At 40.2% G+C, this 16,316-nt stretch overlaps 1 protein-coding gene across 1 annotated transcript; it reads left to right on the top strand.

Annotated features, from left to right (window-relative positions):
• The first annotated feature begins 105 nt into the window (after positions 1–105).
• Positions 106–7,211, top strand: ccne1 (cyclin E1). The gene is made up of 12 exons (XM_030415195.1): positions 106–402; positions 950–1,000; positions 1,220–1,307; positions 1,659–1,724; positions 1,871–2,037; positions 2,819–2,954; positions 3,782–3,928; positions 4,096–4,191; positions 4,519–4,653; positions 5,298–5,409; positions 5,558–5,715; positions 6,116–7,211. The coding sequence occupies exons 2-12, from the start codon at positions 987–989 to the stop codon at positions 6,299–6,301; spliced, it is 1,305 nt and encodes a 434-aa protein (XP_030271055.1). The 5' UTR covers positions 106–402; positions 950–986; the 3' UTR covers positions 6,302–7,211.
• Positions 7,212–16,316: the final 9,105 nt, after the last annotated feature.

The following is a 16,316-nucleotide window of genomic DNA, read 5'->3' as shown; positions in this document are numbered from 1 at the left end:
GGGAAGTCCGCCCCCGCAGCTGTCACTAACAGCAGTCACGCCTCCCGTTTATTAAACTTAATTTTCCTTTTCTTCAGCACTTTATAGACCAACTTTATCAAACAAGCGTGCTCTGCCTATCGCTACAGGTGTGAAACTGTGGCGAACGGAGAAGAAATTCATCTATAAAGAGGCGGCGAAGATGGACGTTTAGCGCCAAGTTAAATCTACTCCCCCCCCTGACGTTGATGCTTCAAGTCATCTGTTCCCTGCAAGGCGCCAGCTCAGAGGAACTAGCCCGGCCTGGACTCACACACACACCCAGAGCACCTCCCTGCCAGAACAACCGACGGTGAAGTTAGACGATATTAATTGATTTTTTGAGACTGGGATAAGAGTGAACTTCAAGGGCGAAGTCTTGAGGTGAGTGGATGAAACCGAACTTCGAGTGAGTTTAGCTAGCTTCTGCTGCAACTTTTGTTGCTATGCTGAGTTCAATGCTGCCTACACCGGAACAAGATGGACTAAAGATAATAAATTTAAACTTTATATGGACGCTCATACTTAAACGTCGTTTGTGTTAGCTTGGTGTTGAGTGTTGCTTTTAATGTTAAATGGTGAATTGAGAAAATAGGCGCCCTAGCTGTGCCTGTCTTGCGGCCATTATGTGGCAAGCCAGCTGTCCAAACTTGTTGGGGGGAAATAATCAGGTTCCCCTAAGAAATACACAAAATGATCAAGCTAGGCAGCGAATATAGCGTCTTTTGTGCATTGTCGCCTATTTTCGTGAACATACTTGCATTGTGTGGTACTTTTTAGCGACTTTTAACATTGCGTACTGTTTCCATTTCCCCGCGCCAGGCTCAGTTGGGCTTTGTCAGAAGGAGGGAGTTCAGAGTGGGGGTTGGGAGTGATTGAATGTGTTTTCTTAAACCCCAAAATAAAACTTGAAACCATTTCTCATTCACAGGTTTACTCCACAACGGACACAAATCTTTCTGAGTATAATGCGGGGACAACGGTGAGTTTAATATCCGTTTATCTGTTGCAGTTTTAAGCGCGTCAATCAAAGTGTGTGACGACAGAAAGAAAAGTTGATGGAGCTTTAGCCATCCGGGTAGTTAGCTAGTAGCTATAGTACCTTATTTTGACCATATGAACATGCTTATTCAGGCTTCTTCAAATGTTGTATGTTGACTCTGAAAGCTTACAGCCACGTTTATTTTGTTCGTTGTTACAGGGAAGAGACACAACCTAAGTCTGTTGCTCCCGATGTGCCCAAGGAAACTACAGTACGACCGAGAAAGAGGAAGGCAGATGTTGCCATTGTGAGTAGTCTGAAAGGCTTGTAGACTAGCCTATAGGTGGCCTTTGCTCAATTTTCAGCTGCTGCTAGTTTGCAAATGTTGGCCCAAAATATAAAACTGCTGTCACATACATTCATCAGTCCTGGCAAATAAGTACCAAAGTATAAGTATTGATGCAGCTGATATTGTGGATTGTAACATTTTAAAAAATGTTTTTATTGGTGCTTGCAAAGCAAAACATCCCAGGGGGGACATGATTCTGTTTTTACCTTACACAGTGTATTATCTGTGGTGGAAATAAATGAGATCGAACCAGCTCTGTGCTGCTGTTGACCTCAATCACTTACAAAGGTTTCCATCATTGGTCCTCAGTATTTACAAGATCTGGACGATGAAGAGGTTGCAGAGATGACAAAGAAGAAGCAGCGCGAGTGTGAGGTAGACATGGTTATCTTTTAATACTTGGAGTCAAAATATGTGCCTCGCTTAACCCAGTTCTGTTAATGTATCCTTGGCCCAGTCACTGAGCCTTAACCCTCATATTTTCTTTGTGTCATCTCTCTGCTCTCCCTCTTCCTGTGAAGCCGGGCTGGAGTCCTGATCCTGGTTATACAAGTCCACACAGGTGGATTCCCACACCTGATCAGGAAGAGGACCAACCAGTCACCCTGATAAATGCAGGGTTCCCCCACTATAACTTTAACAACATATTTACAACCCCTGTGCATTGTGCACCACTTCCTGCACTGTGGTGAGTACTGTTGTTGATTATCTTAGGTTAGATGCTATGTCCTGCAGCCACCTGTGCTCTCTCTTGTATCCAAGCACATACTCATGAGTTTTTTGAATTAAAGACATACTAAGCCAAGGTCACAATGTCTAGGCTTTGCCTATGTCTTCTTTTGCGGTTCTGTTGCAGTTAATAGTTTTTCTCCTTCACCTTTTAATCACTATCTTTGGGTTTCCGTAAGTGTCAGGCCTGGCAGGGGCCACCTTCACCCTTGCATGCTGGTGAAAAGCATGAGAAAGGGAACTCTGTTTGGATTTTGAGAAGTTGTAGCATTTCTTAACCAAAAACAGCAAAACCATACTGTTTCGGTCACTGCTATACTGCTGACTAATTAGTCACTGTCTTGCACATGCTGATGATACTCGTTAACGTCTCGCACACAATCTGCACACAGAGTTACTCTACAGGAGTTCACCAAACACTCAAGCAAAAAATTCATCTTTAACCTACACTTTCAAGCTATTTTCTGATGCCTAGGCCCAGTGGAGACTCTACTTAAGCCTCCCGGGCTGCAGGGCTTTAAATATGCAGGCAGAAACCCTGCTACTGTCCTCACTAGCGTTGCAGCCCAGGAAAGCCCTGTAGGAACTAGATTAGTGTTCTCTTCAGTTTTTCTGTTGATCCTGAGGTTTATGTATCCACAATTATACTTAAAATGCATTTGTAGCAGCTTTGCACATGTTGCAAAACAAGGGTGCCAGTCAAGAGATGCCATTGTTTCCATCTCTCTTTTTGTTACCAGTTGGGCCAGTAAGGATGTGGTATGGAACAACATGTTGGAGAAGGATAAGACTTACACCAGGGATGTCCACATGATGGAGAACCATCCTCATCTGCAGCCAAAGATGAGGGCAATTCTCCTGGACTGGCTCATGGAGGTATGTAAAATATCTTAGTGACCAGTATAATGCCTCTTTTGTTGTTCCACCAAAGCATACATTTGGAAAGAAGAAGTATGAAATAATGCGCTGCAATGACTGGTGATATCTCGTGTCTCTGAAAGAATCCAATCCCTCATTTGGGCTAATCACATTCAATAGTGAGCATCCCCATCTCCTTTCACCTTTTTATATTTTAGTTCTTCTTATCCAAAATATTCCCATTGTTATTTTGCTGTTGTTGCAAATTTTATCATCATGGGACTAATAAAGGATTATATTAGCTATGACCTGTATATTAGAGCAGGATGATTCTTGAGCAACTGATACTGATAACAACATAAAGCAGCTCCACTGAGTTCAAGTCAACATGTCAGTGAATTAGATGTTTGTTTGTGCTGAACATGGACGGATTATTAAAACTGGAATAATGATTCACACAGATCCACCTAACAACCCCAAAATGATGAAACAGGCCTCAGATGGAGGACAAGAGGACATTTTTATTGCAAATAAATCCTTTCTATTGTAACATTCCATTCTGTCCAACAGTTGAACAGAAGTCACTCCCTGTCAACACTAATTAGACTGTCCATCACATATTGAAAGCAGGGTTTGGGCATTTATCTTCCTTGTGTCTTACCTGAGCTAAAGGGGCGTCACATCCAGCATCTGAACTTGTAAATAAACAAATTCAATTCAAAACATAATCACAATTGGTGACATTTCTAAGCGTTGATGACAGACGGTGTACAGTACATAATTAACACCTAGCCTAAACCCACCACAAATTGTGAGTGACGATGTGTTTGTGTTCATGTTTTTAGGTGAGTGAAGTGTACAAACTGCACAGGGAGACTTATCACCTCGCACAGGACTACTTTGATCGCTTCATGGCCACGCAGAGAAATGTGTTCAAATCAACACTGCAGCTCATAGGCATCACCTGTCTCTTCATCGCTGCTAAAGTAGAGGTAAGATGGGTTGACTCTACAGGATGTTCTGTTATGTAGTCTGTAGTTCTTTGTAGTCTTTTGTTGTGGGTTTTCTGCAAATCATCCTGCCGCTTCAGCATTTGAAAAGATATTTGTTTGTATGATTAGTTATTATAATGCTCTTCCCTTGTGTCTGTGTCCCGCAGGAGATGTATCCTCCAAAAGTCCACCAGTTTGCCTATGTTACAGATGAAGCCTGCACTGAAGATGAGATTCTCAGCATGGAAATTATTATTATGAAGGTAAAAAAACAACAACTACTCATTGTTCCTTGACACATCAGTAAGTGCTGGTTTGCATTTGTCTGTGTATCATATGCCCAACCTACCCCTGTCCCGGGCTTTGATGAAACTTGGTGTTGATTGGCCCTTAGTTACTGGAAGCACTAAAGGATCGCAGCATGTGTCGTGATTTTATTGCACGTCTATTGTAAAGGAATTACAATCCTGGCAGTGTGAAAGAGCTTGATTTTTATCTAGATTTATGTAGTAGTATTTCTGTTGGTGAAGATTTTACATCTCCAACACCAACTGTTTGTCTGCTCTCCTCTTTTCTTTTTTCTAACACAGGAGCTGAATTGGAGTCTCAGCCCACAGACTCCCATATCCTGGCTCAATGTTTACATGCAGGTGGCCTACCTGAAGGAGACAGACGAGCTGCTCATCCCCAGATACCCACAGGCTACCTTCACACAGATCGCAGAGGTAGTGCGTGTGTCCTTACTAATGAATTGATATATCATTTGAATTCTTCATTAAAGCTGCTGTAAATGTTATCGCTTTAGCAGACTTCCTGTCTGTTTTAGAGTTGGCAATCTCCTCCCTCCTCTCTACGTCACCGTATGAATATGCAGCAGTAATCACCAGACACAGCAGAAACGGAAGCATCCTGTCCCTTTTTAATATGGCAGAGTCATGTGTCGCTGTGATTTTTGATGGTGGCTATTGCTAATTTAACCGGAAGATGGAAAGTTAAATTATCTTGTTATGCTGTATTGTTCTCAGAACATATGAGTTATATTAGAACTGTTTGACAAAAGTACAGGCAGCATCATGCAATTCAGCTTGAATGAATCTGGAAGAAGTTTTGATTGAATAAATCAAAAACCAAAACTAACATGAACATACTGCTGTGAGAAGCAGATATGATGGTTTATGCAGTGTAGTTGTCCAGCATAGATCAGAGTAGGAAAGGGAACAGCTCTGCATGCGTGCTGTGAGCCTTGCTCAGTGTCCCTCCACAACCTGCGATAAGTGGTATTTACATAATTGCCAAAGATGACCACTTGTTTGGAGGTATGCTCTGGTGTTTAATTGCATTTGGTTTTCCTGTTTTTTCTCTCTCCTAGTTGTTGGACCTGTGTATGCTAGATGTGCGTTGCCTTGAGTTTTCTAATGGCATTCTTGCTGCTTCAGCCCTGTTTCACTTCTCTTCCCTGGAGCTGGTGGAGAATGTCTCAGGTAAAAAAAACAAACAAAAAAAATGGTCTTTTTAATGGAGATGTACTCTTCTTATGATATCGCAGTACCTATAAATGGGTTTTTATAGTTTATGTTTTCCTGCTGTAACCCTGGTTGTGTTGCCTTGATTTCCCCCTTGTCTATTCAGCTCTGAAGAGGGTGGAGGTAGAGGAGTGTGTGAGGTGGATGGTGCCTTTTGCCATGGCGCTGCGGGAGGTTGGAGGGTCACCCATGAAAACATTCACAGGAATCCCTGCAGATGACATGCACAACATCCAGACCCATGCCTCCTATGTTACATGGCTGGTAAGTGGAATTAATGTAATGAGAAGAAAATGATGATTTTTCTCGGCTTTTAAAAATCCCAAACATTTGGAAGTAATCGATTTTGTTGGTGCAAATATGGCTGGAAATTGTGCTGTCCTCTTGTTGAAAATATCTTGGTTTTTCACACTTACAAAGACTGATACTCTTGAATAGTGGTCTCTGGCTCGGCAACTGTCTTGCCTAGCTGTAACTTGATGTAAATTTGATTGTGATCTATATATTTATATGTAAAAATCTGAACCCATCCGTATTTTGCGCAATGTTGTAATGCCAACTTTTCATTTTGGCCACAGTATGCTGGTAAAATGTACATAATAGACCTTATTCTACTGCTTTCTGGAAACTGGACAGTGATTATGTGTATTTCTTCTGCACACAGGAAAAGGCCCACTCTTACCAGGATGTGGAGTTGGAGCGTCATGGCAACTGTCCTGTCCCTTCAGGCGTCCTGACTCCCCCTCTGAGCATTGAGAAAACTGAAGCGATGGTCCGAGTGGATGCTACAGAGCTGAAAATCAGACCGAGGATGCGTACACCATCCCCGCAACGGCCTCTTCCAAAGTAGTGGAACGAACACGGAATCTTACAAGACGACAGCTGTAAACAGAAGAAAAACAATTCGAATGTGTTGACTCTGAACAGCAACTCTGCAGTAACGGCACACTCATGTATCATTGGATTTTCAGTTGGAAGTCATTGATGGATATGGTATTTTCTCCTTTCAAAGTCATGCAGATTTCTTTGTTCCAGGTGCTTTTAAATGTCTTTGTAGTGGGTGCACGCACTGACTTTGGCTAAATTTGGGAAACACTGATGCACAGTGAGCAAATGGTTTGGATGGTCCCTGATGTTGCCTATTTAGCCTTCCAGTTTGGATGAAAACACAAAGCAAGTGACTGTTTGGGATGGGACGGCGCGAGGAGATTTTTGTTTTTGAACAGCGTTGCACCCAAATGCTTGCATTAATTGGCGACCACACTGACAGTAAGTGGTTGCCATTCTTCTTTTCTATGCAGAGGCCAAATTGAATGGACATTTTATGGAGTCTCTACTTAATTTAGTGTGCGTCTGTGTGGTGATTGCTGGTTTTAATCTATTAGTGGCGTCATTTGCCCAAAAACTATTCCTAGAGTCATATTTGGCTCTATGTGCTGCTATAAAAGTGGGCTATTCATGATGGAGGGTAAAGACTGTATGTGTGTGTGTGTGTGTGTGTGTGTGTGTGTTTGTGTGTATGAAATGGTGTGTTATTCTAGTTTTTGGTTCTACTCTTGCCATCTTATTGGACAACATGACCATGTTTTGCTTGGGGACCAGTAGCTTGGCTACCTAAATGGGCAAGTGAACCAGCCAGGCTTCAGAAGCTAAAATGTTGATTGTATTTAAACTTTTATTTTAATCCCCCCACACCACCAAAATGTAAGATTTCTATTTTGACGTTTTAAATAAAATGCTGCTAAATGTTTTCCATTGAAGACAGTTTCTGAGGACTCCTTTTTTGCTTTATGGACTATAAACTATTATGACAATTGTTGATGAGGGTTCTCAGTCATCCAGGTCATACTAGAAATAAGTGCTATATCGTAGGCAACTGGACTTTTCCCACTTTCTTGAAGATGTTTCACCTCATCAAAGAAGCTTCAATTCAGAATTGTTGAAGCCTCTTGGATTAGAGGTGATGCAAACTTGTTGCATACAATTCTAGCACTTGGTATTTTGGACAAATGTATTGTTGAAATATTATTGGCAAAAAGATGCAAGTGGAAATCCCTCCATTTAGTCTTTTCTGTACTCTTTAATAAATCAGATTCACTCTGGTGTTAATTGCACTAGATGTCCACTAGATGTCAGTGTGATCCTTTATGTTGGGTTTATTGTATGCACACCAAGAAAGAAACATGCACATATACCATCATTAAAGTAGCAGACTAGCAGTACAGTGACAACATCACATATCGGAAACAAAGGCATCAACACCAAGTTCCCAATCAGCTCATACTGTGGTTTTTTTGTTTTGTTTTCAAAAATTCGAGCTGTGAAGCTATAAATCAATCAAAACAAGTTCAAGTGGAGTCTTTCTGTGTCTGTATGAACAAAACTATACAGAACTGAAGCTTGACTGTGTCATAGTTCTAAGATCTTGGAATTAAAAGCCAGTGCAGTGCAGAACATTTCTGTCATGATTGGGTCTTGGTCCCAGTTCAGAGAACTCCAGAAGTCTCTTCAGTCAGTGAAGGAGCAGCAGAGGCAGCAGCTAGACGTGCTCTTTAATGTAATATTGTAAGTTGAACAAAGATCTGTTCAGCAATAAAAACAATATTGACAAGTTGCATCACTTACTTCCACCAAGACCCAACAGTTCAATCAAGCCTAATCCCATATCAAACTCAGAACGGTATTGCCAAATTTGAAACCCCCCATCAACGTTTTACCATAAATTAAGGTCAACAGATCCACATCAACCCGAACTCACTAGTATAGTAGATACCAGCCACGTAATAGGTCTGATTTTTTTTCATCAAGGATCCTTGCATTATTCCCTGAGAAGTTAGGGTAGTCGCTCTTTTTTTTACATTTTCACTATCTCAAAATGTTTTAAGAAAGTGAGAAAAGAAATTCCTGGATCCACACCAAAAGTTAATGGGGTCTATTCTTGGCCGAGAGTCATCCACCATCCAAGTTTTGTGGAAATGGCAGTGAGTTAAATCTGCCAACAATCTGCATTCTGACCAATCAGATCACTGGAATATTGAGGCCCTACAGGTTCCCGACAGGGACAAAACTGTTGAGTAAGAGTTTCTTGAAAAGTGACAAGTAATTAATAGGGAAATATATTATTGTAGCTTTCTGTTCTGTAGCACTCTGCTCTGAACAAAGATCTGACAAACACAGGGACAATTTACGACGCTAAATCCAAGTCTTTCATTTCTGATGGGATTCCTGACGGTATGACCTAAACAGACATAAACGTCTTCTCTTTCCTCTGGGTTTCGGCAGCAGAAACAGTTCAGTTTGACATGAACTTTGACTCTTTCATGTGTGTTCGTCTTTTTCTATTTAAACTGACTATACTGTGGAGGCCTCCATGCCATCTGTATCTTCTGCTGTGACTTCAACAAAATTAGCCTGATATATCTTTCATCTAACTGGACATTAAATTCTTCATTCATTGTTGGTGATGTTGCTTGTTGCTGGACTGATAAACCCAGAGATTACAGAGCCAGTTGATAACCAGCTTTGGGATGCAAGATCACTAATGATAGGCTCAGTAAAGCCAGGAAACCTTGTCAGGTTAGTTTTCAGGTTTTGCTTAAGCCCAGGCTGAATCATTTTATTACTGTAAAATAAATCACCTGAGTGAATATTTGATAAGTCAAAGTTATTTAGTGGAGTGTTGCCTGTATTATCTATGCTTTAATTAATTTTCAGCACATATTATACTACACAACAACAGAGTGATCTAGATCAGTGCGGTTGAATTCCTCTTCTTTGATATCAAAGCCTGACCTCATCTCTAGGCTGCAGCATGACATGTAGTTCAACTCTGCGTTGTCTATTGCGGTTTTCTTGTTTTTTCCTAATAACTACTAAAGTACAGAAAACTTAAATAGGCAAAATCATGGAGTCAAGTTATTGTCAGCTTTTACAAAGGAGCGACAGAAAGCATCCTGACAGGCAACATCAAAAACTGGCATCATTCGTCTGAGGCAAAGGACCGGAGGGCTCTAAAACAGCCCAGAACATCGACTGAGCATCAGTGACATCAGAGTAGTGAGATGTCTGCACAGATCCCAAAGGAAACTAAAAGACAACACCCATGAATAGTTCATTTTCCTTACTTTATAGATATTCACCAATTACTCTGCATATGTTTTAATGTATTGCATAATGTATATCCATGTATACTGTATATATACTGTACTAACATTGTAAAATCTGGCACCTAGCTAGGTGCCTGGCTGGGGCAGGGCCTTTCTGTGTGGAGTTTGCGTGTTCTCCCTGTGTCTGCTTGGGTTCCCTCCTGATACGCCAGCTTTCTTCCAAAGTGCACATCCATATCCACAGTCCACAGTCAGGTGAGGTTTATTGGTCACTCTCAAATGAATGTGGGGTTGGTCGTCCCTACATGTCAGCCGTGTGGTGAGCTGGAGACTTGTCAGGGGTGTACCCTGCCGCATGCCCAATGTCTGCTGGGATCAGCTTCAGCTCCGATGTGACCTTGAAAAGGACAAGCGTGTACACAGGTGGAAACGCTTGAATCTTCACTATATATATATATATATATATGTATATATATATATATATATATATATATATATATATATCTTATATTAATGGTGTACTGTGTAGTTTTAGGGAAGGAATTTTAATTTAAAAGAGAATGATCTTAATTGACTGATTTTTCTGCTGAAAAAATACTTTTACTTTTACTTTTATTCCTACTAAATAAACAAACTCTTTGCTTTCATGACTGAATAAACAAACTGAGCTTAAAGGACAACATCATTTATACTGTTTTACTGTGTTTATATTTGGCAGACCCTGCCACCTTTCTAGCTTCAAACAGTGTTCTGGAGACCTTAAGCTCCTCTGAGAACAGCTTGTTTATGGAAAATGTAAATTTTTCGGAATTTGTGTTATTACTTCATCTATATTGCAGTCATCAAAATTCTGCTTTTGAATTCTCCAAAACTACAAAGTGCCCCTTTAATGTCTTGGGTGTGTGCTTTAAAGTTATGAAATAAATCAAAATTGATTTTAACCGCTCAGAATAACTGAGATGGCTTCATCTGCTTAAACTTTATTACATATAATACAATTTACATGTCTAATATAACATTTTCATATCGCATTGTATCAGTGTTGTAATAAGTACTTCATTCCTCATGCAATCCCTGTTGAATTGTATTGTTGTCTGCCTTTAAGTGCCTTTTATGTAATCTGTACAGGTAGAGGACACTGCTTCAATGCTCACACGTCTCTGTTTCGTGCCTTTTAATACTGCACTGTTTGCGCTGTCACTGTTAACCTGACCCATCCATGCTTTTATTTATTAAATATAGATAGAGGATACTGTCACCTCATATGTATCTTATTGATTTGTCATTTTTGTACCGTTTCATTGTATACCAACAGTGACAAATAAAGTGTCTTAATCCAAATTTTAGACTGAAGACTTCTTTAAGACTCTTTCAGCAGCCCCACAGGAACCAGCTCTGTGATGGAGTAGCCGCACAGAAGCCGGACCAGCCACCGCACTGAAGTTCATGTTAACCACCAGCGCAGATCTAGACTTGTTTGTCTCCGGTGGTTAGTTTCTTCTCTGTATGTTGACACTGCCAATGCCAAACAACACGTTTGCTCTAGCTGAGCAGAGTTAGAACCAGGCCACGCGTCCCCCAGGGCCTTGCCACCATCCCATGTAAACAAGTTGCTGCAGTGTGTATTAGCAGACACTTTGATGTCACCAGCTGACTTAGTTTCTATTCTCTTACTGTTAAATATTTTATCGACTAAGGCTAATTCACAACAGTGGAGTGAGATATTGACTATACAGAGGCTGCGACTGCTGTCTCTCTTTGAAAACCTCAAAGGGATACGTTTATTTTAGGGTGTACGGTTATCAGAAACATGACAGCAGCACATACTGTACCAAAATGATTTCCAGTTGATTAATTTGAATTTATGAAGGGCTGGTGATTGTTTAGGGGCCTCTAGAATCCCTGAAGTACCCTTAGACTACGAGAAACTGTGTTGAAATACAGTACTCAGGGACCTCTGATGTTCATGCCTGCCTGTGTGTCTGCCTCCCTCTTGTGGCCACTCTAATAACATGCAGGACCACTTGACGAACCACGGAGCCCCTCACGCCAGCCTCATGCTCCCTCCTCTGAGATGGCTCATGAAAACGCCTTGTGCCTGAGAGAGAAATGTACCTTTTTAACATGACTTAATCCAGACACCTCCATGACAAAATTAAAGTATATGGACATTTTAACAAAGGGGTCACACTAATTGTTGGCTGATATTTAACTGGCCTGTCTGTGACAGTCGCCTCTTAATTCTCCCTTTACCGAGTACAGTTCGTCCCCTCACGCCATGTTTCCAATGAGAATGCAACATCTAAAACAGAGATCACCAATCATGTGAAAAATGTAAGCATGCTCCACGAATCCACCATTTTTTCATAAAATTCGGAGGCATTTTGTGCGGAGCTTTACTTCTTTTTGTGTTTTATGTTGCTATTAGGTTGGTAGTTGACTGTGTGAAGCACTCAGCTTCACATTTTGTTGCTCCTGCATTGTTCATCCTTGAATAAGAAGGTGCTGTAGGCCTACACAAAAATGATGATAACCTCACTCTGAAGAAATTGAGCTACATGATTTTATAATGTGTTGTCTTTCAGTCCCTGGGGTCTCTTGTTTTGAATGAGGATGTAAACTGTGTATGCATCTATGTCATTAGACTTACTTTTTTTTAACTTTCCAGATGTGTAGTTAGAGGCATACTTTGTAGGAATCTTGCATAAAAATGTCTAAAAACATTTGGTTGATTTGTGTACTCAAAGTAATGATGCGTTTCATGTGGTTGGCTGTCACTACGTCGCTGTTGGGGAAATTGATGGAAGAGACTAATCTTAACATGAATAGTGTTTAAACCAACTGTGAAGCGAATTTGACCGCCAGGTGTTTGTGTCTGTGGAGGATCTGGCTCTGCACCTCACTCTCTAGCCGGCTCTAAGCAGCTCAGCAGCAGGTCACGCCTGCTCAAAGTCTTTTGTTTCATCTCAGGAGAGAGCCTCCTAGCTGCAGAAGTTATATATTGTACGTTATAACCTGTGTAAAACCCGGCACCTACATTACCAGCTGTGCAACTTAGTCATTAAGTGACGTTAATGTCCCTTAAGTCAAATGTTGCCGTTTGGCAGCCATCTTGGCTATTCCCCCGAGGCAATTATATCGGGTTAGCAAGACCAGGCTTCAATCTAGATCAATAAGCATACATAAAAACTGCATGTGTGGAATCGCCAGTCAAATCTGATAAAAAACACTTAGAAGTTTGGTGTTTGTCAAAAAATAGATTTAAAAATCCTGCTGTTGGTTTATAAGGCACTGAATGGTTTCTGATCTGCTGCAACCTTATGAACCATTCAGACCTCTAAAGGTCGTCAGCTACAAGTCTGCTTTCAGTCCCTAGAGTCAAAACTAAACGTGGAGAAGCAGCGTTCATTTTAATGCGCCACATATCTGGAACAAACTCCCTGAAAACTGCAGGTCTGCTCCAACTCTAAGCTCTTTTTAAATCAAGGCTGAAGACCGTTCTGTTTGACACAGCCTTTCACTGAAACAATTTTTAAGGCTTTAAACTGCTCTGTGAATTCTATTTTCTAGTCTTGTCTCTTTTCAACCAATTCTTTCATTAGCCTGTTCTGTTTCTGTTCTAATGTTTGGTTTCTTGATGTCTTCCTACTTGTTTTAATGCATTTTAAATGCAATTTCTAATGTCTTTTAATATCATTTCATGCCCATGTAAAGCATGTTTGAGTTGCCTTGGCTCAATACACAGTGCTGCATCGTGATGTTAGCTCGTTCTACCAGAGCACTAAAAAGTACAATGGCTTTTGGGGGGCAGGGACGCAAAATGTCTCATACAACTGCCACCTCTGGTGTTATGGACTTCTCTATTCAAAATGCCTTAAGTTGTCTGTCTCTTTCTTATGTCTCTGGTGACATCACTGGATGTAATTCATTACATCACGTGCAGCTTCCTCTGGAGTCACAAGAGGCTTTATTCTGCTTTTTCTTTTCTGTCTTTTTTTTTTTTTTTTTTTTTTACATGTGTGCAGGAGTGCTCATCAAGACCTGTAAACACACTTTAGTGTGTGAAACTGGTGAAGTTACCCTTTAAGGATGGTTCTGTTTCATCAAAAGTCAATGAGCCAGTGAGCTAGTATCCTGGACTGAAACTTGCAAGTCCAGTATCAGCTGTATGAAAGTTTTTACTCTTTTTTTCTACTATAGTTTAAGGTCTTTTATATTTTGGATTCTTTGAAGAAAAATTAAGTCTCATTAGGTGAAAAACTGATTAAATCCATCATGCACTGTGAAGTCTTTTGTGATTCATAGTGTAGAATTAATGTTAAAATTTAAGATTTACAACAGCTCAACGAGGAGCAGATACTACAATCAGGCTTTACTGCTGATCTCGAGTATTCAACAATATCTGTCACTGAGAAGATGTATCTCTACAGAACAAGGGTTAGATTACTCGCATTTTCATTAGCTGATAATTATTATTTTCATCTGTCCCCCCACAATAGAGTATGCAAACCAACAAGCATATACAGTCACAGCACAATATTCTGACATCATACGAATATATAAACATACAATTTCTTAGGAAATCTTCAATAATGGAAATTAAATAAATATATACACACACCTCACAACTACACACATAGTTTGACCAATAATAACCCTGACAAAATAGGTAACATTAATGCATCAGTCCATGGCAGTTAAATCTATAAAACTAAATTCAACCATAAAAGATATGTACTTTCTGTTGACAAGGAATGCTGCTGATTGGATGGATGCATTGTCCATCTTTTCAGACCATCATCAGACTGTAAACTCAAACTGGTAATGTCTGTACTCCTTGCGGTTCTAACACAGAAGTGTATGAGCTGTTGTGTGGGTAATGCTTCTCTCTGGGTCACTCAACCTCCAGAGTGTCTATTGGCTAGTCGGGTAGTGTGGACAGGTCGGTGGGGCAACTAGTTGGGCTGGTATTTTGAGAAATGTAGTGGGATCCACTGTAACGCATATGTAAATGGTGTCTTTCTTTCCTGTTAAAAACAAGGAAAGAGCATCTGTCCAATCAGCAACAACCTTTGTCCATAGAGAGTACCTTCTTCTTCTTTGACATTTTATTCTGCTGCTTATTTATTTTACAATATACAAAGATTATTTCATCTTCAACCACAGCTCTGTATCTCCCAGGGATCTAGTCAAAGGTAAGAATAACCACTGATGAAATGTTACTACAATTTATTCAAGTACAGAGGTACTTCAGTATTTCTGTTTTCTGTTACTTTATACTTCCACTCCACTAAATGTAATTGATAACTTCAGTTACTAGTTACTTAGTGGATTCAGATTATTCCGTGTTATGCAGCTTCCTCTGGAGCCACAAACGGCTTTTTACCACTTTTTCACATTTGCAGTAGTACTCCTCAAGACCTGTAAACACATCTTAATTTGTAAAATTGGTGGAGTCACCCTTTAATCACATTACTTCCTGTATGGAGAGGGTTGCAAATATATAGCAGATCTCACTAAGAGCTGACACCATACTCTAGCTCTTTGAGACGTTGTGCTCATAATTCAGGGTAATTTGTTTAAAAACAAAAAAGATATATATATATATATGTAAATATAAACTATATTGATATAGATAAAGATAACAAGCATATAGCACACAGCTGACCACTTCCAATCTGACAGCTCCCTGGTTAACTTCCTAGTCATTAGGCAGTCCACTGGCGGCTGTCCAAATTTCCCCCAACTTCCTGCATTAATATGTATTTATATGGCAATGGTCATAGAGGATACTGTGGTATAGGTAATGATCAGTGATTGCACTTGGGTACTGGTGTTAACAGGCACACTGCCATTACAGTATTACATTACATTACACGTTCTATGTACCACGGTGGGGAGACATAAATTATATAAAAGGATAAATGAATTGAACAAATACAGATGAAAACTGTACGTTATCGTTTTTGGGGTTCCAAAGGCATCAAATGTTTTAAAAAATGTTCATTTGTGGATTTAATCAAGATTAGTACGTGGGTCTGTTGCAGACCCAGAACTTCAAAAAAACCCTTGGCAAAGTGCTCCATTCTCATGTTTTTCTTGATAAAAGAAGTATCTGTATCTTCTCTTATAATTTAGACTGAAGGGGACATATTTGGAATAGATCTTAGAGCTGTATGGCACAATAGAGCATGTGTGGATTAGGCCTATTTAATAATGCGAGCACAAAGGCACTCTGTTCTTTTAAGTCTTTATGGGATTTCATAATGTGTGTTTGTGTGTGTATGTGAGTGTGTTGCGTGCGTGTTAGACATGAGAGGCCGTTTCCTGTCGATACTACTCCACACATCCCCGGTTCCTTTTCCATTGTAATTCCTTTAATTAAAGTGATTTTATTCACAGGCACACAGCTGGCACCGGCTACTTTCCATTAGCCATCTGAGTGGACGCCTCGTTCGGAGGGAGGACCCGCACTGGGGCTGCTTCCTATGGAGCACACAATACTATTTTCATCTCCCAGCTGAGTTTGTTGTGTGTTTTGAATTTATTAATCATTGATTTTAATGTGCTGCCTCTTGACAGTGGCAGCTACCCACACATTAATTAATTCCTGCTTTCCAGCCTTACAAAATGGCATTTAAAAACAATGAGAGGTCGGCTGGTGTTTCCTCTGACCTATAAATGGAAGGTGTCAAAAAGCAAAATGTCAAAATTTGCTTTTATTTGTTCTTCCCTTGGCAGATTTTATTGCCTCCTTTT

The sequence above is a fragment of the Sparus aurata genome, chromosome 4 (genome assembly GCF_900880675.1).
Source record: "Sparus aurata chromosome 4, fSpaAur1.1, whole genome shotgun sequence".
Classification (NCBI taxonomy): Eukaryota; Metazoa; Chordata; class Actinopteri; order Spariformes; family Sparidae; genus Sparus; species Sparus aurata.
The sequence above is the reverse complement of the archived record's forward strand: the minus strand, read 5'-3'. Positions and strand labels throughout refer to the sequence as shown.